The sequence below is a fragment of the Castanea sativa genome, chromosome 1 (genome assembly GCF_040712315.1).
Source record: "Castanea sativa cultivar Marrone di Chiusa Pesio chromosome 1, ASM4071231v1".
Taxonomy (NCBI): domain Eukaryota; kingdom Viridiplantae; phylum Streptophyta; class Magnoliopsida; order Fagales; family Fagaceae; genus Castanea; species Castanea sativa.
The window spans coordinates 88,185,008-88,209,837 of NC_134013.1; the positions used below are offsets into that span (position 1 = coordinate 88,185,008).

General features: G+C 33.9%; 1 protein-coding gene and 1 pseudogene across 1 annotated transcript; one reads left to right on the forward strand and one right to left on the reverse strand.

Moving 5' to 3' along the window:
- Positions 1–10,946: 10,946 nt before the first annotated feature.
- On the reverse strand, positions 10,947–17,438 carry LOC142636534 (uncharacterized; annotated as a pseudogene).
- A 1,296-nt stretch (positions 17,439–18,734) lies between these two features.
- LOC142618553 (aminomethyltransferase, mitochondrial-like) lies at positions 18,735–21,976 on the forward strand. Its single transcript, XM_075791504.1, has 4 exons — positions 18,735–19,028; positions 19,678–20,256; positions 20,923–21,041; positions 21,285–21,976. Exons 2-4 carry the CDS (start codon positions 19,696–19,698, stop codon positions 21,829–21,831), a joined length of 1,227 nt encoding a protein of 408 aa, XP_075647619.1. The 5' UTR covers positions 18,735–19,028; positions 19,678–19,695; the 3' UTR covers positions 21,832–21,976.
- Positions 21,977–24,830: the final 2,854 nt, after the last annotated feature.

Consider the following 24,830-nt stretch of genomic DNA (forward strand, 5'->3'; position numbering starts at 1 on the left):
CATTACTCTTTTTAACACCCAAGTGAGTTCATTGCTCAAAATAGATCCTAGTTGATACAGAGCTCATTTTAGTCAAAAATCCAACCGAGAAGGAAAAAGGTATATAGTATATCAGATATACATAATATCCCTCTCATCATATGGCATAAACTCCACACAATCCTTATGAGAGGGACATTACATACGTGCAATACATATGATATTTTTTTTTCGTTGAAAGGGTCAAAGGTTAGTATGATCTTATCATTAAAATATGAAGTTTTTTGAGACCTGCAGCGCATGCACTCCAAAGTCCAAACACAAGATTCCCAAGAGTTGGTGGGAGGCAGAGAATAACAAAGCTTTTTTTTTCTTTGATGCCCTGTCATTCTAATCCATGCTAATGGCCACAATTTTCTTACTTTCAATATTCCATTATAGAGTTGTCGTATTGGTGCTGTGGTGTTTTTACTTTATTTGGTCCTACATACACTTCCTTATAAGTGCTTCCCATCTTCAACATCTCTCTCAGACTAACATGCTTTAGTTCCTCATCCTTGAGTTGGCCCTTTTATAGTACCCCATGCATTATGTTTCTTTGCAAGCTAGGTTGGCTCAAAATTATTGGCCCTTTACAGTTATAAATGTAATCAATAATTGGATTACATTTTTTTTAAACTACTCCCTTCTTATAAAATATTTAGATTATTAAAGATTAATAACTATTTTGTAAATATTTTTTAACTTTAAAATTATATACAAAAATAAGAGTTTATAAATTAGATAATATATATATATAACATCTTATTAAGATGAAATTTGGCATAAATATTTAAGGAAAAAAAAATTCCAACTACAGTTATAAAATTAATCATCAAATAGTTCTTTTGGGTAATGGTCTAAGGAAATGAACGATTCCATAAGCTTGTCTAAACAGTTCTTTTTTTTTTTAATAATTAAAATAAAATAAAATTATAAACATTTGTTACACTAGGCTGATTTTTAAACACTATAAATTAAATAGAAAAATTATTAGTTTATATTGTATTATCAACGTAAGTTTTGCATTCCAAATTAAATAAATGTGTACAACGTAAATTTTATATTGATAGTACAATAAAAACTAATATTGGTTTTAAGAGAGAGATAGAGATAGAGATAGAGGTGTGCATGTAGATTTGCGTACCAGAGTCAACAATTATCGAGGAGGGCCATGAACAATGTATGGTACGTTTTATTTAAAGAAAGAATCGTTGTGTTTGTATGTTTCTTCCAGAGGAAACAATTATTGATCGAGTACCATGAACAATGGTGAGTGAGTCTTATGTTTTTCTTTATAAAATAAAATAAAATGAGCCCGATTTTCGGTTGGCACATAATTGAATTGATTTTGCATAGATCTGCCTGATTAATTATTTGAACTTTGAAGGGAACAAATGTGAGTTTAATTAACAATTTAACATTCTTCAGTCAATTATTAGACACTAGTACTAACGTCACTTTGTAAGAAAAGTTGTGTAACATTGAACCTGTATATTATAATTGGATTAGGTCTCAAAAAACACAGCTACCTCATTCGATGATTTCATTTATCCACTACACAACTTTAAAGAAAAATGCTTTGTCTGATCTAACAATATTGGAGTCCTACGTGTTTTTTGAGACCTAATCCAATTATAACATACAGGTTCAATGTTACATATTGAGAATATTTTTTCAATGTGTGGACCTAGTGACAGATAAAAGTGGAGACTGTAGTCACATCTCAGCTTTATTATAATTATTACTAGTCGTGAAACTATGCAATGCACGAAAAAACTATTGAGTCTGAAAAAAAATTCAACAATGAGTAAATAGACATTTAAAAAAAAAATTAATTAACCAAAAATATAGCTTTTAATAAGAAAACAAAAAATCACATGAACCTAATAAAAAGCATTTGAGGTGAAGAATCAAGATCAACCTACTGAGATGTAAATACCAAAAATTCCAAGAGTTTAAGTTGGACTTATTAGAGAGATAGAGTTTCACTTCTGGTTAAGTTTGAACTAAAAATAATAATTTTATTTAAATAAAATGATAATTTTATTTAAATATTGTGCTGATGTGGAAAATTGTGAAAGTTTCAGAGACTTTGGTTTTGTATACATATAAATTATTTTAAATATTGGCACATTGAATGAGCTTTTATGTAACCTAGTCCCAGACAATGTTATTGCTTTGATCCTAAATAAATCTCTAGAATTTGTCATACACTCGTAGATTTAAAACTGGTACCGTCAAAGAACTAGTTTTACTTAGTATTTGACCAATTTTTGTTGGTTTTGGAGCTTTTTATCGAACTAGATTGGTGCCCGATTCTCAGTTTAACTAGTTAATCGGCTAGTCTGGTCCAATTTTTAAAACTATGCACACACTATAGTAGATGAGACTTATAATTGTTCGTCTTATTATATAAGGTGAGATATTTTAAATCTAATGTGAAGTTGGAATTTTTTTTTTTCTAATACTCCTTACAAGCGGTTTATACGTTTTGAATAACCTAAAGCAGAAGCAAATATAAATAAATTCATCATTTATATTAAAAAATAACACAAGACTTTAATAACATAAGAAAAATATAATTTTATCAAGAACCCACAAAAATTACCCTAAGATAGTGACATAATTCTTAATAAAGCAACTACTCTTTCTACACAAACATTTCCTCCCAAAGCATCACCAAAGTGGATTGAAATGGACCAAATTGAACCGAGATAGACTAGAGTGGACTAAATAGATCAAAATAGACCAAAGTTGGCCCAATAGACCAAAATAGATTGAAGTGAACCAAATAAACCGGAATGGATCGAAGTGGATTGAATGGACCTAAATCAATAGAAATGCTAGGTTAAGTCGGTTCTGCCAAGTGGCACATTTCTTGAGAATCTATCATTTAGGCTTCCATCTTATTAAAGTTTGCATTTATCTTAAATTTTTAGCTCATTGAATGTGTTAATGGAACAAATACACATATTAATTATCTATAAGTGAGCACTAATATCACACACACACACATACACACACACACAAAAGTATTTTATATAATTTTTTAAAAAAATTTTATATAAGAAAGCAAAAACCTCATGCGGGAGATTATGCAATTTTGCCATGTGGCGCTTTATTAGAGTAATTTGTTATTTAAATTTTCACCTCACCAAAGAATGCAACCATTGTGTACCCAAGACCACTGCACAATCACCAAGGGGTAATATGTTCAAATCCACCTTAAAGATATGCCCTTGAACTCTAAGTGGAACCCCATAACTAACTCCTTTAGTCTTGATTAAAGCACCATTAGCAATTTGGACTTCAAATGTATCCTGAGATGACAAAGGTAAATTCAAGGCCTTCCACATACCTTCATCTAGGAAATTATGTGTGCTGCCACTATCAATCAAAATAACCATCTCTTGCTGCTTGATTCTTGCCAAAACCCTCATTGTACCTGGAGATGGGCTACCAAATAATGCATAAAGGGTGATTTCAGCCACACTACCCTTCAATTCTGTAGTACCATCTGCAGTACCTTCAATGCTATTGCCTTTGGATCCTACCATATCCTCCTCCACACCTTGCTCCAACCCACATACACATCAGAATCCACTTCTTTTAATGGAACATCAAAATGAAATTCAAACAATCCCTCCATAAGGAAAGTTTTTGGAGTCTTGCATTGGTCCTGCATGCCACTTTTCCTCACAATGGAATCAAATTCCCTTCTTCCTTCTTTCTTCAATTTGGGTAGCAGGTAGTCTTTGAATAGGAAATCTGGAAGTTTTTACATCCATCTTTTCATTCTTGATTGCTAGTGGTGGTCCAAGAATAGAGGGTTTAGGCACATCTATCCAAGGCTTAGTGGTTTTCTTGTTACTAAGGAGGTACTCTTCTTGTATTTTAGCAAGGCCAAAGGCTAAATTGAGGTTTTGTGGATTAAACATCTTGACAAGTAAACGAATTTCATCCCTTAACCCACTTAAAAAGCAACTAAGTTTATGTTTATCTGATAATTCCTTGATCCTATTTGATAAAGCTTCAAATTGAGCCTTGTAGGAAGAAACAGAACTGACCAGCCTTAATTTTGTTAATGCTTCCATCTGATCATCATAGGCCAAAGCTCCAAATCTGATATGTAAAGCTCTCATGAAGGCTTCCCAGCTAGTGAATTGCCCTATTTCCTCAGCTTCTTGAAACCAGATCAAAGCTTCATCCTCTATGTGATAAGAAGCTAGAAGAATCCTTTGATTGATGGGAGTATTGTACAATTGGAAGAACTGATGAGCCTTATAGACCCAACCAAAGGGATTTTCTCCTTTGAATCTTGGGAATTCCAATCTCACTGTCTTTGGAATTGCTGTGAATAAGTCCAATGGTGTTGTTTTAGTGGCTGGAGTTGAAGGTGCAGTCCCATTTTGCCATTGATTTTAGCCTCAGTGAGTCCTTGCACAGTTTTTGTCAATGTCTATAACACTGAAGTTATGGCATCTAGTTTTTGATGAATGCCTCATATTTCTTGTTCATGCTGGTCAGAAGTGAATGAAAGATTTTTGTATTTCTCATTGAGAGTAGTCAAGGATCGTGTTTCCGCCATGAAGACAGAGTAGGCTTTGATACCAAATTGATAGAATTAACTTGAGAAAGGTGATTGTGTTCAAGGGTTGTTTCGAGAAAAACCAACCTCCAAGGGAGAATAATAGACAATAGGAAGAACAGAGAGGAATTGAGAGTTAGGAAAGAATGAACCAAAGGAAAATTGGTATTGTTTTTGCTTACCCTTGCCATACATCCCTCTCTACCTTATATACATTTTAGTACCATTATTTGGTAGTTACAATCAGTTACAAGCATCAATTGACCCTAAGCTAGCATATATAGCTGGCATAGTAACCAACTACTAGCTCAGCACTAACATATTAACACTAACATACCTACACACAGAAGCGCGTGCACACACACACACACACACACATTCACTCACTACATCTATCAAGTCAATACAACTCTTATCACCCTTTTATCTTTTATATTAGAAAATAACATAAGACTTTAATAACATAAAAAAAGTGTAATTTTATCAAGAATCCACCAAAATTACACTGAGAAAGTGACATAATTGTTAATAAAACAACTCCTCTTTCTATACAAACCTTTCCTCCCAAAGTGTTACAGAAGTGAATTGAAATGGACCAAATTGAACTGAGATAGACCAAAGTGGACTGAATAGACCAAAGTGGGCCCAATAAACCAAAATAGATGAAAGTGGACCAAATAAACCAGAATGGATCGAATTGGATTGAATGGACCCAAATGGACAAAAATTTTAGGTTAAGTCGGTTATGCCAAGTGGCACATTCCTTGAGACTCTATCATTTAGGCTTCCATCTCATTAAAGTTTGCATTTATCTCAAATTTTTAGTTCATTGAATGTGTTAATGGAATAAATACATATATTAATTATCTATAGGTGAGCACTAATTACACACACACACACACACACACACACACACACACACACACACACACACACACACACACACACACACACACAAATAAGTATTATAAATAATTACCACCGCTCCCCCTTGGTGCGGTGGTCACTCTACAAGTATAAATGCTTGTGGAGTGTGGGGGGATAAGGTCCGGGGTTCAAATCTCTAGGAGGGAGCTTTACACACATATACACGTAGAGATTAAGCTAGAGTAGAAATTCTATCTTGTATATATATAAAAAAAAAGTATTATAAATAATTAAAAAAAATTTATATAAGAAAGCAAAAGCCTCATGTGGGAGATTATGCAATTCTACCATGTGGCGCTTTATTAAAGTAAATTTTTATTTAACTTTCCACCTCACCTTCTTTACTTATTTTGGATTATAATAAAATTTTATACTAACTCCAATGCATCGAAGAAACAACAACTATAATTAAAAAAACAATCAACTCCTTAGTTACACCACATAATAACTAATTTCTAATTTATATGACATTTACTCTATAGTCTTAATTCTTCATCTCCTTAATTTTGTATTACATTTTTAATTAAATAAAAACCTCTATATTATCACAACACTATTTCATGTTATTACTTTAAAATATTTTTAATATTCTATATAATCTTCTCACATAGTAGCTTATTGAATTATTTGTGAATTGCGTGGGTTTATTGCTGGTACATATAAAAGCAAAGATCTCGTGTTGAAGAACATAAGGTTGTGTCATGTGGCACATTCTTTGAGAATCTCTTTATTTAGTCTTCTACTTTAACTAAGTTTGCATTTATATCAAGATATTAGTTCATTGAATTAGCTGATAAGAAATTAGTTCATTGAATTATATTAAATGAATTTATAGGATTCTTTTTATAAATTCTACATAAGAAATAATTTTTAGTTAGAATAATAATAAAAAATTTAGAATATGAAATTCTTTCTCATGTTTAGTTGCTTTGAAAACAGTTGATACAAAAGTCATAAAAAATTAAGGGAAATGCTAATGAATACTCTTAGGACATTGGTTAAAAATCTATTTAAAGAAAGTTTTTATGAGAAAAGAAAAAACAATAATTAATGTTTTGACAGTTTTTTTTTTCATTTCCTATAAAAGTGGTATTAAAACGTTCCTAAAATAGATTGTTAACCAATGCCCTAAGGGCACTTGTTAGCATGACCCAAAAATTAAATATTTGTGATACTAAAATTAATCTTAACTATTTAAATTTTCTAACTCATTTTGGTGACATGTTGTGTGTGTGTGTGTGTGTGTGTGTGTGTGTGTGTGTGTGTGGGTGGGCCTAATATTGTAGTATTTATTCCATGTAATTAGATAGTTTACTAATAGAATACACATTTTTATTTTTTTATATTAATTATTTCTAAGATTTATATGAGAAACAATTGAATTTTTTTAATAAATTTTTTTATGTGAGGAAAAATTGATTTGATATATGGTATTTTTGCTCAAATTTAGTTTTTTTTTTTTTTTTTTTTGCATCAATTGAACCAATGTCCAATAAAAAGGGAAAAAAATAGCAATACACAATCAAGAATGTAAAAAAAATAAAGAATATTTGCATTTTTTAGTAGGCATGAAACATGCCTATCTATATTAGATACTATATCATGCAATTTTCAATTTGTAAACACACACACATTGTATGATCGAATTACTACACTACTCTTAGTGTCTTTCTATTTTGTCTATAAAATAACTAAATATTACAATTTTTTATAAGGAAAATTATTGAAATAATTTTTCTTATATGTAAATAGTCGGAGGTGGGAAATTTGAATCATGAATATATCTATTGGAGAGACACTAACTATAGTTAAGTTATTGGCAAAAATCATTGAAATATTAGAGAAAACTAAAAATATAATCTGCCTACAAAATTTGCACAGGAACATTTAGTATATTATGAAAAGGGAAATTATAAGTATCTATGCAATAAAAAAAACATAGAAAGTAGTCAAATTACAAGAAATCTGCTCATAAGAGAAGAAGTGAAGTAGTATTGAAGAAAGGAAGCAAAATTGATGTAAAAGGAGGTGAAGTGCAAAGAAGGTTTGATGACCAAAACGATAGAAGTGTTGTTCTGTTACTGAAGAAACTACTTATAGTTTTAGAAGGAAAAAGGAAGCCATGTGAAAGAAACCTGAGGAAATAGCTGTTAGTTATTGAGAGATATATAGGTGGCTAATTATTATTGGTGGAGTGATTTTAGGAAAGTTGTTAGAGTCAGTTACATTTCATTTCTCGCGTGTTTGCTTTCTTGTTAGAGCTGTCTTCAGTAGTATAAACAGAGTAGTGATGCTATGTAATATTGGTTAACACTTGTAATTACAAAATTTCAGTAATAAGATTTTCTCTTTCAATTAGAAAATTATTGAGGCATGCCATCCTTCTTGCACATTAGGTTGATTAGTAAAAATAAATGATTTTTCAGTTTTTATGGTTAAGAGCAAACATATTTCTGCCAAATAGATTTAGTTGGATAAAAATGTAAAACAATTATTATTAAAACAGTAATCATTAAGAAAACAACTTATATACTAAATATATAGCATCTTAAAAGAATGAAATGATTTGTTATATGCTTATATGTTATAATACCATCTTGCATATATTGATACCCAAATCTACCTATGATGTGTTATATGCTTATAATACCATCTTGCATATATTGATGTCCAAATCTATCTTTCCTCTTTTTCAATACAAACAAATAATCAACAAAAGAGCCAGAGCTAGAGTTGTTGCATCCAAAGTAAGGACTGTTCCCATCAAAAAAAAGAAAAGAAAAAGTAAGGACTGTCCGACAAGAGCCAAAGCTGGAGTTGTTGCGGCCAAAGTAAGGACTAGCAGACAGGTTTCCTAACAAAGATTAACAAATTAATCCATAAACAATATTCATGAGAAATCAATTTTTTTTTAAATGAAATGAAATTAAAGCACTTTGTAATACCAACACACACACACACACACACACACACTCACACATATATATACACACAAAAAGAATTCTGAATTGTTTGACTGGATAATTATACAAATTGATTGTGTGGTCATTAGCAGAATAATTTGTGTTTGAAGGGGTTTTCTATCATCTATCATATTAATAATTTTGAAAAAATTATAACATGATACGATATATTGGGCACTGTTATAACACAGGTGCAACACAGGTGCAACACATATACGACACGAGGATGGCACCCCAGATGAAGTGTCCATACATCCTAGACTAAAACTCACCATGATTATCTCCTCCCATTGGATCACTCAAGTTATAATAAAACTTTTGAGTCATGTAACAACTAGCATTCAAGACCCTCCCTTCTTCCTTTGGAGTACATGAACCGATGTTAGAGATTGACTTGGCCAAGCAATCCCACTTACTCCAACCCATAAGACCATTCATAGCAAAGAACTTAAAATTTTTAGCTTTTAACAACTAAAAAACCTACTTTATCTATTTTAACAACTTACTTTATAATACCCCCAACATCAAAACATCTAAAAACTTTTTCATTTTTTATTCATCTCTCTCTCTCTCTCTCTCTCTGTCACAATCTCCCTCACCACATCCACAAACCCTCAACCAGACGCTCACTGCCTCCACAAACCCATAGCCAACCACCACAAAAATCCGCAACCCATTACCATCAGATCCTCAATCTCACCAAAAATGTCTTTCTAACCCTCGGATTGGAATTGTCTCTTCAAGCACTCTATCTGAAAGTCCATAACCGAAGCTCAAGGAGCTCAACCATAATCATCATGAGCCGCCATCGTTACCCATGACACAACCAACCATCGAACCCACCATCGTTACCCAACAACCCAAACAAAAAAACCCACCATCATTAACTACTTTGCCCAGTACCCCACGCAAGAAATCAAATAAAACAACAAAAAAGAAAAACAAAACCTTAACATTGTGCACATTCTACCCACCTCCGAGTCCGAACTCGAATCAAACCCAGCCCAGTCTAGCCAAACCGTTGTAGTTGAGGCACTTCCGATACAAACAACCAAGACCCACTAGCACTGACCCACTCGCCCACCAAATAAAACACATGAACCTCTGGACCACAATCGCCATCGAGACCCACCAAATTAGACCCACATCACCACCATGTGTTGGGCTTTGTGGAGCCTAGTTTATGTTTGATTCGGTTTGACGACCTGACCCGACTTGAATAGTGTTGCGTGGTTTTTAATGGGAGATTTTCTGAGGCTTAGTCTATAGAGCAGAGGTTTGGGCCGATAGGCCCAAGCTAGAGCGCTCATGAACAAGTCTCTTGGGGGTCTGGGGGTGTTGCCCCCGGGAAATTTTTTTTTTTGGCCCATTATGAATTCGGTTTTTAGTAGAAAACGTGACTTTGTGATTAGGGTTTGTTAGAAGTCGGTTTTTGGTGAGATAAAAGACGTCTGTAGCCGCAATTTGTATTTACCCTGATAATAGTGAAATCTCTGCAACTCCGTGAATGTAAGCAAATTGCTGAACCACGTAAATACTGTCTTGTGTGTGTGATTGTTTTTTTTTCTTTAGCGTGTGTTTTCTCTATTTTTTTTTCCTCACAGGTTTAGGAATTCGTGGTAATTCCCTACACCATGCCTCATGACCACAATCGCCAAACCACCATCGTGCTTCTTGACCACAATTGCAGAACCACCAAGCACAAACAAAGGCACAGGAGTGACTAGTGAGCAAAGAGAGAAGAGAGAAATGAGAGAGGAAAGAGAAGAGAGGTGATTGAGAGAAAAAAAAAAAGAGTCGTTGATCCATTAAAAAATTGTTTTTGGGTTTACCTTTGTGCTATAGTGAGCTGTTATTGATAACAGCTCACTGTAGCATGAAGGCAAAATATAATAAAATTTTTTACATATTGCAACTTTATTGCGGGCTTGTTTTTAGTGTTTTGGGTTGCTAAAATGACTATTTAGTCATTTTAGCAACCTCATTGTGAGTGCTCTAAACCTTTATAAGCGTGACAAGTGGGAGCTTCAGCTAGGTCACACTCACAAAGAATGACAAAGCCAAAAAAGATTTTCAAGTTGGGCTGAACTGTTAAGTCTAAAAAAATGTTTTTATTTTATATTTTAATTTAAGTCAACAAAGTTGTATGTATTAAAGTCATTTATAATTAATGTTAAACTAATTTGTTTGACAATGGCTTTTTCTTTATACACAATTAAACAATCACTCAAAACTAATTTGTTCAATAATAATAATAATAATAATAATAATAATAATAACTAAGTCTTCAATAAACTTTCACATGATAATTTATATGTTAAATGTTATGTTACATTTTTTTCCCCTTCTTGGGCTGAATATTCTTATAGACTAATTTACATCTTCAAATGGAACTAGAAGCCCAAAATCAGATTCTATGAAAGTGGAGTTATCTCAATACTGGAGCACTATACTTTAGGCCAATATGGACTCACCACCTGCACTAGCCATCAATTAATCAAACAAACATTCAATATATCCTTTTAAAAAAAACCACAAACATTATTTTGGGACACCAAAGAGAAATGTTCTTTCACTTGTACAGTTGATCTATTATCACATTTGAGTGGAGAACCTTTTTTTTTTTTAGAAACCTAATTTAAAGTCATCAACACAAATGGTTGGAGCAAGGATCATAATCCTCCACAAAGTAACTTTTAACATAAACCAATTAATTAACAGAGAGGATAGATCAGTAACATACAAAGTCTAATGCATTGATGTTTCTTCTTATGCTAAATCATCAAAGACAGTAGACCTTAGTTATGTCATCATTGATCTTCTCCAGTTATTAGAAAAATGAGATACAGATAGCTAACCTTAAGTGTGGTAAACACTAATCGCATTCGGCTAGCAACAACAGATGGCTCTTCAGCTCTTCCCACCACTGCCATTTGCTCTAGTTGAAGAGTCTTTACCGGAAACCTTCATTGAACATATGAAAGGAAGAAACTGGAGTTTCCCCTCTGCCTTGTGGACTCCTTTAACAAAACCAGTAGTGGAGTGGTTGCAAGTGAATTGCAAGTTTGATGTTTGTTCAAAGTTTTTGGGTATTCTGTGGAGGATAGTTTTTATCATGAGCATTTGGCAGATATGGATCCACAGGAATGAGTTTGTGTTTAGAATGGGGAGAGCCAATAAGAACCTTGAAAGGAAATGCATCCAAAGCAGTGCCGAATATTTCTCCATCGGTATGAAGACCAAAGTCCCCCTTTCCAAGACCTGTATTCCTATCTCTTGGCAGAAACCTCCTAGTGGTTGGGCTAAATTAAACTCAGATGGGTCTGCATTAGGAAATCCTGGTAGAGCAGGTGGAGGAGGTGTGATTTGGGACCACTCAGGCCATTGGATTAAAGGCTACAGCCGTGTTTTGGGAACTACTAACAGTTTTATTGCTGAATTATAGACGCTTAGAGATGGTTTAATCATTGCTAAGGAACTGAGACTTAACAACCTGATTGTTGAACTAGATGCATTAAGTGTAGTACAAATGATTAATAGTGATACTCCAAATCTGTTAATGGAGCCTCTATTGTCTGATTGCAGGAGCCTTTATAGAGAAATTCCTAACAGACGGATACAACACGTGTACCGGGAAGCTAATCAATGTGCTGATGCTTTAGCAAGATTGGGTTCAAGTGTAGTTTCTTCTTTTGCTATTTTTGTTGTACTGCCGCCTGTGGTGGTCAATTTGCTAGCCTCTGATGCGATTGGATTTTGTTGTAACAGATTAATTAACATCTAATCTATGTATCCTTCCTTTTTCACCAAAAAAGAAAAAGAAAAAAAAGAAAGAATTAACTAAATGGTGTGCCTCCACCAAGGATTTTAAGCCAACATTGCTTGAAAGCAGATTAAAAATAGCAAGAGGAATATTCACATAATGAGGTAATGACAGTGGCGGCTCCAAAATTTTTTTTTAGGGTCTTCCTCAACAAGCATAGATTACACAATCTAATAAAAAGAAAATTTTATATATTGACAACAACAGCAATCAAAAAACACATAAATACATAAAATTTACAATTGCCTTCTATGAGTTTTTATATTTTGAAATCGTTGCATGATAGTCTCATTATCAATGTTGTTTAGTTGTTTCATTAATTTGTTTGTCTTTTATAAACTATAATTTATTATATTGTTGTTTCATTAATTATAAAATTATTAATTGTTGTTTAACTTTACATAATTTATTTGTTTGTCTTTTATAATGTATTGGTTAATTAAATTATTAATTATTGTTTATTAGTTGGTTCATTATTTTTCTTTACTAAATTAACACACCCCACATGCATTACTTACTGCCAACCCACTACCTGCCTCTCATGCCTTTACTTCCCACCCAACCCCATGCCCCCATCCACCCCTCCTCCACTCAACAGATAAGCCCCAATCACAAGAGCCAATCAGATGATAAATTCATAATCACAAATCACAATAGACAATACATTAAAAGACACACTCAGTAACTCACCAACACTAACACCAACTGATAAAGTCAAGGGGCAAATATTAATAAAGTTACAATAAAGCTAAGCAATTACAGTTCAATAAAGCTAAGCAATTTCACCAAAAAAAAGAAGAAGAAAGAATCAGCCAATCAGATAAAGTCTATAGTCTTAAAGAGAGAGATACTCTCATTTCACTTTCAGACTTTTAGTCTTCAGATAAGAGAGAGAGAGAGAGAGAGAGAGAGAGAGAGAGAGAGAGAGAAGTAAGAGAGAAAACCCATTAGAGAAAAAGAGAGTGTTAGAGAGAAGAAAAGTGTAAAGTAAAGATGAAATACCTTGAGGTTGAGGGAGCAGGGAGGCCTGGGGCTGAGGGGCAGCGTCGTCAGGCTGGGCAGCACGTCGAGGCGACTGGCGAGGCGATGATCGATCTCCGATTTGACTAGTGATGACCGATGAGCTCTATTGCTTAAGTTTGAGGCAGAGGCCCCGTTCGTTGGTCGTTGATGACTGATGAGGTTTTTTTTCTTTAGGTTAGGTTTCTCTGTTTCTAATTTCAATTTTTTCTTTACTTGATGAATTGGTGGACGCGTATATTGGGTTTTGATTTTTTTTTGAGAATCTGTGGGCTTGCTACCATCTGTTGGGTTTGCCATATGTTGTTTTTTTTTTCTTTAGATTGGGTTTACTTTCCCATCTGTTGTTTAGGATTGATGTTGGGCTTTGGACAGTGGGCTTGCTTTGTTACAATTTTTTTTTTCTAGATTTTAGTTCAAAAATTATTTTGGGCTTTTTTTTTTTTTTTTGCTTTAAAGTAGAACAGATAATTTTATTTATTTATTTGAGGGTGTTCTGATTTTGCTTGAGGGTGTTCCTATTTTTTTTTATAAGGGTAAACGAATATTTTTTTTAAAAAAATTATTATATATATATATATATATATATATATATATATATTTTCAAGTTAGGGTGTTCTTGGGAACACCCTGAACTCAACGTGGTGCCGCCATTAGGTAATGAGCAAAATTGCAAATTACATGCATTGATGGACACAAAATATTAAAGATGCTGGTTTAAGTGCAAGAGTAATAACAATGTAAAATCATTGGCAGGTATTAAGTGTAAGCGCACAATTGTACCCGGACCCAAAGACAAGTGTTGGGCTCAAGCTCAATGAGCCTTATACAATAAAATTTGTAGAGAGTGAGTTTGAAATCTAGGTTTGGGATGTTGGAAGTTTGATTAACAAGCTAGAATGTCGCAAATTATGCAAATGATGAATGAATATGACAAAGAGATCTCCTCAGATGTAAGCCGAGGATGAGTTGTATAAATGTTCTCTTTCTATCCCAAAGTTTACAATTCTTAGTTCCTATTTTTCTTTTTGGTAGAAAGTGCAGATGCCCTTCTCTTTTTTCTCCCGTTTCCTTATATACTTCTTCTTTGTTGATTCACCCACGTGTCATACAAATCTTCCCCTTAGATATTTGTCCCATCCACCACCTTCTTGAAGTCTTTAAATAATAACAAGAAGGCTGAACTGTACTGTTCAGAGGTTATTTCTCCATTAATGCGGCCAGAGAGGTAGGTGTAGGGTCTTTAATGTGGTGGTAACAGCTTTTTCCTCAGATATTTCTCACACATACTTGCTTCTAAAGCGTGCTCGGATCACCCTCTTACCCGTCAGTTTTTTCAGAATCTTGCCTCTAACCCCTTTAGCAAGTCCCAGGGTCATTGCCGAGATTTTCTGAGGAGACATTACTCCTCGGACCTCTACAGCGTAGGCTGACTTGTGGGCCTAGAGGCCCCTTGATAAAAATAAACTAGTACCAACCGATCAGGCCCAAAACGCAAACATTTATTCAATAGCCTTTACCCCCCACATTAAACATTGTCATATCTAAGAGAAATAGTAATATAGAATTTCATTGGCACGGTGCTCCATCCATTTTAGAAAGCTCTCTGCCTAAATACAACAATACAAGAATGCTTGATAATATTCATGCAACTAAAAGAGGAAATGAAATATGCCAAAAGCAACACACCAAGCCATTCCCCTCTCAAAGTATGCATTTGCTATAACAGCACAAAAGCCTTTCCACTGATCCGTCACGTCATTTGACATCGGAGGTGTAGACGACCATCTAACTAGGGGTGGCTTAACATAATTTGGGGCCTAAGGTGAAAAATTTATGCGGAGCTTTTAATATGTAAATATTAATTAAACAAAATTATTTAATATTAATCAAATAAAGGTTAATTTGATACATTAAATATATAATTTGATGAATGACGCCAACTAAACTAATGTTAATTTCATATAGAGAATTGAATATCATAGTTGAACCATAAATATTAATAAAAAGAGATAAAAATATATTACTATTAAAAAAGATACTTTATTTTGAATATACAACGATACATAGTTAAGTAAAGTTGTAATTTAATATTTAATTTAATATTTGGTTTTTAAGAGAGAGAGAGAGAAAGATATTATTTGGTGTGTGGCTTTGTAGGATATGAGTTTACAAAAGTTAAAGTCTCAAATTGTTAGAAGAGATTAATCTATAATTAATGATTTAACATATTTGCAATATATTTTTTGAAACATTTTAGGGTGGAAAAATGTGTTAAAAGCATTATAAAATATTCGCAATATGATGTGACATTAACTCTCATTGATAAAATTCAACAATTTAACTAATGAATGTTTAAATGACTTTTTTGTAATTAGTAACATGACAATTTGTAAGCTTATAGTAAAATTTATAATATCCTTAACATCACTAATAATAAAAAATGCACAATTTTTTTTTAAAAAAATATAATTTTATAAAAATTTGGGCTTTTAACAATAGGATGTGGGGCATCTAAAGTGATTTGTTTTTGGGTGGGGCCTTCGGCCTAGGCCTTGGGCCGGCCCTGCATCTAACAATAGTAGGTTGTGGTGTACACAAGATGGTGATGAATATAATGCTCAACCAGAGAATGCACTCGTCAACCTGCATAGTGAATTAGAAAAATGAGATTCCAAGTCCAAAACCATTCAGCAGATTTATGGTCTGTTTGGGAGTTTAGAGAAGGAGGAGAGTAGAGGGAAGTAGAGGGGAGGGGAGTAGTGGGGAGGAGAGTAGAGGAGAATGATTACCCTCCACCTTGTTTGGATGTTTTTATAATTAGTAAGGGGGAAGGGAGTAATTAGCCCTTCCCCTTGTTTTTAACATTGTAATTTTATAAATATAATAAGGGTAAATTAGGTAATTTACTTTATCAATAATTTTATGTGCTCTACTCTCCTTCCAAATCTCTCCAATTTGGGGGAATTAAAAATGAGGGGGTTGGAAGTAGTTGAAACCCCTTCAAACCCCTCCCCCTCCTTCCTTAAAAAACTCCCAAATAAGGTAATTGAATTACTCCCCTTCCCTCTACTCTACTTTCCCTCCTTTTTTAAACATTCAAACAGGCCATTAGTGAAAACCTAAATAATCATAACAAATGTTGCCTTTTCATCACAAAGGGCGTAGTTTGCATCTAGAATACTATATCATGATTAAATTTACCAATGGCATGCTTCTATAACCCACAGTCTACAAAGACGAACCTCTTTGCTTTCAAAGAAATTGAAAGAAGTTCTTAAGAACTTCATAACCATAATTTTTGGGACAATAACGTATCCTGTGACAGTAATTAAGCTCAAGAGCCATGCTTTGACAAATAGTTCTAGTTCACTAGGAAGAAGTGACTTACCTCCTCCAAAATAATCTTGGATTTCAAACTGGTGGTTCCGCCATAACTTTGCATTGCTTCAATTTCAACACCATATTCCCTCATATCATTAAGTTCTTTCCTTCATCAGTACATCCCAGTGCATATGCATTCACCCCAGCACTTATGAACTCTGGTACAAGTAGCTAAATGTGTTATTTGAACTAGATTATAGGACTGATGTAATAAGTAATGGTTCAAGCAACCCAATGTATGTACTTTTAGGTTGTCACCTCCACCCCGCTCAACAGCATTCTTGAATCGCTTAAACAAATTGATTGCTATGTTGCGTGATGAACAGTACTCATCATCTGCAGGAATGGAATCATGCAACCGGCACTATGATGCATAGGACAGTAAATATATTAAGCACTGAATTACAACCCCAAAAATTGAGTAAAAATGTATTAGTTCAGCCAGCAGTTGCAACACCATGTACCAGCCATCTCTTTGATTCTTTGAAGCAGTGTGATGCAAAACATGATGGCTTGTAAGTTGATTACGGCCTTTCCAAGAAAATGTGGAATTATGCAGTATATTACTACAAGGGTTTCTTAATAGGCTGGGACAGGTTGAAGTATTAATCAAGGAATTCACATGTGTAATCTTGCACTGAGTTGCTTCATGCAATGTATTGGAGTCTAGATATATCTGGCACTTTGTTGTAGCTCCTGGAGCATACGCCATCAGCAAGATTGAACCATGATAAAATCACTTTTAAAAGAAAAAAAAAGTAGAGTTAAGCAAACACCAAAATGAGTACAGGGACTATATCAGTATCCGAAAAGTACAGAATTCCGTTATGAAAAAAAATTGCTACAACAAAGGTTGTCATTCAACTCCTTTTGGACTCTCTTAAAGTAAATTGACCTATTTGATCTTGAAATACAAGAGAAGTGAAGGGAGAAAGGAACAAAGACCTCCGCAGACCCAGTTCACAAAAACAAACTAATCCACTTGATTACATCTTGCGCAATTAATTTCCAATAAAAAAAGTTGTTTTTTTCTTTTTTAGTTTGCTTAGATAAAACTTCAATCCCTTTCTCTTCTTAATTCCTCAACTTAGTTGGCAACTAGAAACAGTAAAACCAAAAAGTATGCAGTCAAATGTCATCATATTCCTATGATTTTATATTCCCAATTTAAAACAAATGATCCAAGAACACGCACAGCTTATTTGTCATTTTCTCATTTGGACCAACACTAATCACACATACAGTAAAAGTATGCAGTCAGAAGTCATCATATTCCTGTTTGCACTCTTTTTTTTTTTTTTTTTTTTTTCTTGAACTTTTTACAGGACTTGAGAAAAACAAGACACCCATATCATCACTAATAACAACATTAACATCAGCCCAATTTTTAGCTCATAATTTTGATCACCATTCTTAATACTAAGCTCAAATCATAATTCCAAACCCACCTCCCAAAATAAGACAAATCATTATATTATATAAAAAAAAAAAAACAGAAAACAATGTGAATATGACAAGGTTTTTAGAGAGAGAGAGAGAGAAGAAGAAGCAGAAGAAGAAAGAGCACTGTGAAGAATAGAGTAATAGTGTATGATGAAGAATCTTGTAAGGGTGTGGAACATACTGAAGCCACCAATCTTTTGAAGGGTCCCAAAGATTATTGCTTTTGAATCAAAATTGAACCTTTAATTTTTGGTCTTGGAAATTATTTCTGGCATGTCTATTATTTTACTACTACGTTGTTGCTTTCAAGTTTTTTAATGATTTCCATTTCTTGCTTCTAGGCATAAGAGTTTTGTTTATAGATAGGATATAATTTCATCTTATGATTATCATCAGATCAAGATATCAATTAGTTTTTGCAGATTCGAATTCACCCAGATCTCTTATTAGAGGCCAAAAAATTTTACCCGTTGAATTAAATGGAGCTTGCCTGCAAGATACCTTTGGACACATAAAACATATGACATATAAGTATCATTTTAAAGAGAGATAGGAGGGAAAGAGTGAGATGAGGTGTAGTCTTCTTGTAGAACCACTACCACTAACTAACGATGAGGTTTTGGAAGAAGAGAAATCCTTTTCTTTTACCCACCACATACCCAACAACCAACATTTTTTTTATTTATAAATTCCTATTTATTTTATTAATTTAACAAATAGTATATCAGATAAACACAGAGTATATATATATAGAAGGCAGACTTCTTTTTTATTTCGTGTAGATATGCTTCTTTGGCTCTCTTTCATATTTGCTTGTTCTTAAAACAGCTCAGAACAAAGAAGAAGAAAACCAATATCTGTGAGTACCCTCTTCCTCTCTTTCTCTCATAATATTTATTTGAATATGTAATGGGTTTATTGATTAACCATTGATCTTTGCTTCAGTGTTGTTATATTTTGTTCATTGGTTGCTTACTCTTATAATGTTGTAGATAGAATTGAATTGTTTGAAAGAACTCTCATTCAATCTTCATACACGCATAGCCCACTTTATCCCAAAATCACACACACAACTCACCGGATCCACAAACCCCATGGCCTTCACTTCACGGATTTTTTAAATTATTTTTTGCATTGGCAATAGATTGATTTAGTTTCTACAAAAATACCCTTTAGGAATTTTTGACAAGTTTCATTTTTATTTCCAGAACTCATTGGTAGCTCATTTTTGTAAAACATATTTTTCATTCTCTCAGACTAATGAGTAATAAGTAAAAAATTGGCATATGGTGATTATTGTTTTTCATGAATTATAGGGATTATCTCTTTATTTATTTAGTATAGATTTTTCGCGCATTTGTTTTAATGAAGGTGTTACTATGAGTTATGCTGGCAATGAGAAGCTTATGTATTGTTTTGTTTCTGTTGAGAAGCCATTGGTGCTTTGTTAGAGACTATCTGAATTTTTCTATTTTGTATCTGAAACTTCCTTAAATTCCTCTGATCAGGTATTTTCTGCTAAAAGGATGAGAGGGGCTGGTTTGTGGCAACTTGGGCAATCAATAACCCGCCGTCTTGCTCAGTCTGATAAGAAGACTGTAGCTCGTCGATACTTTGCTTCAGAAGCAGAGCTCAAAAAGACAGTTCTTTATGACTTCCATGTTGCCCATGGCGGGAAGATGGTGCCATTTGCTGGATGGAGCATGCCCATCCAGTACAAGGACTCAATCATGGATTCTACTGTAAATTGTAGGCAGAATGGTAGCCTTTTTGATGTCTCCCATATGTGCGGGTTGAGCCTCAAGGGGAAGGACTGTGTACCTTTTCTTGAAAAGCTTGTCATTGCTGATGTTGCTGGGTTAACCCCCGGAGCTGGGACGCTTACTGTCTTTACAAATGAAAAGGGAGGAGCAATTGATGATTCAGTGATTACAAAGGTGAAGGATGATCACATATACCTGGTCGTCAATGCAGGGTGTAGGGATAAGGATCTGGCTCACATTGAAGAGCATATGAAGGCATTTAAGGCTAAAGGTGGGGATGTCTCATGGCACATACATGATGAGAGGTCTCTTCTAGCTCTCCAGGTCAATGCTAGATTCCTCATTCCATGTTCTCCTATGTCTTAAATTTTTGCCTTGGAATATGCATGTTAACTGCTACAGGCTTAATGCTTTTTGTTTCCTCAGCTGCTCAAAGTTGTTCTTATGTATGTCTTGATATAGTGTCTAAGGAAACTGTAAGGACTTATTTTCTTTTCTCCCTTAAAGGTATTTATCCATATTACATGGGTTGACTTCTTATAACATGATTGGCCCCGCTCAATTGTTATGACAGATTATTGACATTAAGAGTGCTCCATACATTGAGTTTTTCCTTTGTTTTCTCAATTGTTCTTTTCCTTTTTTTGTTTCTCCTCATTTATATAAAAAAATAAAATTCTCCTACAACAATATCATAAATAGTATTGCTGAAAGATGGTGGGGTTGATGTTGATTTGAAAGATGAAACTTATATAAAAAAATGAATATTTTCTGGAAAGTTATTATTATTACAACTACTAAGAGATACTGGGTTTTATATTCAATTGAAACATGAATTATATTTGTGTATGAGCCATTTAAACCATGTTGCTATGATTATGAGAAAGAAGTGGGCTTATGGTTTTACTTTGATTGAAAGATGGTGATTCTTTAGTTGGTTTATTGTTCCATTAAGTGAGAAAAGAGTTCTGTTTGATTTCTATGGTGCAGGGTCCTCTAGCTGCTCCAACTCTTCAGCACTTGACAAAAGAGGACTTGAGCAAGATTTACTTTGGGGATTTCAATATCTTGGATATCAATGGAGCGCACTGCTTTCTAACTAGGACAGGGTATATGTTTCTTTTTCAATTTCTTTTCTCTATTGACAATTTGTCTATATCAATTTAGTCCCATAGTGATTAGTTACTGGGCTTGTATGCATTTCTCTATTGAATGAGAAGATGAATGAAGGATGATTAAGTTTTGTTTTGTACCTATCCATCCAGAAATCATAACAAAACATTGTTATTGAGAGCATAGGGTGGCATGAAAGATAGATGATTATTCTTTCGTCTCTCTTATGAGATTTTCAGGTACACTGGTGAAGATGGTTTTGAAATCTCTGTGCCTTCAGAGAATGCAGTAGATCTTGCCAAAGCAATTTTGGAGAAATCTGAAGGGAAGGTAAGGTTGACTGGTCTAGGTGCTAGGGACAGTCTCCGACTTGAAGCTGGGCTCTGCTTATATGGTAATGACATGGAACAACATGTAACTCCTGTAGAGGCAGGACTCACATGGGCCATAGGGAAGAGAAGAAGGGCTGAAGGTGGTTTTCTAGGTGCTGAGGTGATACTTAAGCAACTTGAATCCGGCCCACCTGTCAGGCGTGTTGGATTTTTCTCTTCAGGACCACCTCCCAGAAGCCACAGTGAGGTTCAGGATGACAAAGGAAAAAGCATTGGGGAAGTCACCAGTGGAGGATTTAGCCCTTGCCTTAAGAAGAATATAGCTATGGGGTATGTGAAATCTGGATCACACAAGGCAGGCACCAAAGTTAAGATTCTGATTCGAGGAAAGGCCTATGATGGGGTAGTCACGAAAATGCCATTTGTGCCAACAAAATACTACAAGCCGGCTTAATTTATGCTTGGTATATCAACTCTAGGAATTTCTAATCGGTTCATTTTTTAACATGTTTTTGATAAACTCGACTGCCAGTCTATTGTAAATTCTATTTTCTATTTGCAATAAAGCTGAGATGAAATGCAAAATTTTATTTTTGTCATTGCTTTATGAAGTTTTGTAATTACCAAAATAGTGTTATTTGGGATTTATAGAACATACTAAAATGCTGTAGGGGGAAGGGTAAAATACTAAAATGCTAGAGTGAGAGAGATGTCAGGCTAACCAAGAATCTTAAACTCAACCAAGGAATATAGTATAACAAGTCTAGTATATGCCACGCCAGTATTGAAGAACTTGCTGACGGGTCATACAACTGAAAAGCCCACCACTGAAATTGATTCATGAACGTTAAATCCTTATCTTAATGCTTCACCAAAACTAAATACAGCTTCACAGGAAAGGGATATCAGAAAGAGTTTGGGATTCTATCATTTGCTTTGTCTAGTATCTGGTCCTAAGTCAAACTAGCAGGAGTTGATTGATTGGAGTGTGGTTCACCATAAGGGAAATGGCTTTAGATTAGTTAGTGTAAGTTAGCTTGGTGGGCAACTGTGTACCATTTGTGGAATCAAAGAAATGCTATCATCCATGCAAGGGGGTTCTACACTAAAGAACAACACATTAGAGTCATTAAGAAGGCCAAATGTTATTGAAAGACTCAATTTTGAACTGTGTTCTTTGCTGTGGATGGGGGGATCAATACTGCCTTATTATACAGAGGCCCAGCTGGAATTAATTGAGTGTCTATGGTTTGAATTATAATCAGTCCACTGGTACTTGTTTGGTTCTGTTCATGTAAAGTGTGTGCCTGTTCACAGATTGGTGCTGCAGGTAGCTTCTGCAGTAGTGTTATTCTGTTTTCCTGTTGGTCTGTATTGGCAGGGTATCTTTATTCAATGAAATTACTGATTCTTTCAAATATGTAATATCAGATAAAAAGACATCTAATGGTTTAATTATTAGACAAAATTATGATATTACACGTAAATGTTATACATACCTCATGCTCTTCATCCTTGCCTAAAAAAAGAAAACGCTTTTAAGGGAAGAAATACAGATGAAACAAACACAAAGTACTAGAGTTCAAAATGTTTTGCATATACACCTAATGTTTTGTTTCCCCATATATTCAAACAACTTCAACAGCTAAAGGCAACGAATTGGGGAACAGATATTCTTCTTCCAACTGAAGGTTACGAATTACAGAAAATAATTTATTCTCCAGGGATCCGGTATGCAAATCCAGAGCTGAGAGCTCCATGCCATGTTGCCATTCATCATGAAGTAAATTCCACAGCACCTATCATATAACAACACAGTCAAGCATTGCATTGCCAAACTCCCTTATTGACAGATATTTTATAGCCTGCACTCAGATCAGTGTTCTAACGAATCAGTGCAAGTGTAACCCAAATTTCAGGTTAAAATATCGTTATCTGCCATGTGCCAACCAACTTGTGGAAACAAGCCAATAATGTACACATACACCATTTGTTGTGCTCAACTGCTAAAGACATACAATAAATACCTACTACTATCTTCATTATTTTGAGTATTTCATATTTTGGATCTAGAAGATCTTTTTTTTTTTTTTGGTATAGATGCGTGTGGTAATTATAAATTGTATGTAATTACTTAACTCTAAAAAGCACATAACTACGAGCTAAAAAAAAACTAACACTATCATTTATATGCAGAATATTTTTTTTTTGTAAGAAAATTTATACCTAGAATAATTTGAAGACTTCTTTTACATTTTATGTACTTATTAGAAATTTTTTACATGGAAAAGAATATTATATAAGTGTGTATATGGACTGAAGTGGACTAAAATGGACCAAATTGGACCCAAATAAACTAAATGGACCGAAGTAGACGAAAATGGATTGAATGGGCCTAAGTTGACTAAATTGGACCGAAGTAAACCAAACTAGATTGAATGGACCGAAGTGGACTAAAATAGATCAAATTGCACCGAAATAGACCAAACTGGACCAAAATGCAATGTTGATGCTGCTCAACAAGACAATAAATTATATTATATACTTGAGTTTTTTGATATTATATAGATATAGTTTAAAGATATTATATAGATATAGTTTTAAAATAAATGTGTATGAAATGTGCAATAGGAAGCGTATAATATTATTTTCCCATAATACAATACTGTGGAATATTTAGCAAATTGTGCATTATTGGTCTCACCACTAAAAAGTGGGTAGGAGAGGGAGGGAGGTGGTATCTACTATTTAGCCAAATAGTAACTTTATCACATTCACTGATATAACTAATATGTGCAAGAATCTTTAAAAGTACTGACATTCAGGCCCTGAAGAGTCTTCAATAAATAAGAAAAGATAAAATTTGAAGCAAAGTCCTATGCTAGACATATGTAACTAAGAAAATATAACACCTTTTCAAAGTTATCCTACGTTTCCAACTCCTCTACTTTCTTTGGATGCCGTCTCTTAACTATTTACCACCCTAATACCATCTCGTGACTTGTGCATATAATTGTCACAAATTCACAATGCAATTAAGAATTTATGACCGATTATCAAAAAAAAAATTAAGAATTTAAGACCAACTATTTACATATGTAAAGGAATTCAAGTTCTTTAATAAGATTCAATTTTAGCCCACTATTAAAACTAGCTGGTGAGGGTGGAAATCATGATGACAGGAGCAGCACAACTAGTACCCTAACCACAAATCAATTTTTGGTTTATGTATAAGAAAAAAAGACGAAACTTAGGTACAGTATTTTCAGTGTTGTTTCTTAGATTCACCGTTAAGATTCAACCATGCGGCTACTTAACTAAAAAATATATTTCTATCTAATGAGAAAAAATTCACTTGACAGAATCTTAAGAAGAGTATCTAAGTCTTGTAAAAAAAAAAAAACATCAACAGTATTAATTATCATTTATACTTAGGGAACAAATTGAATATTT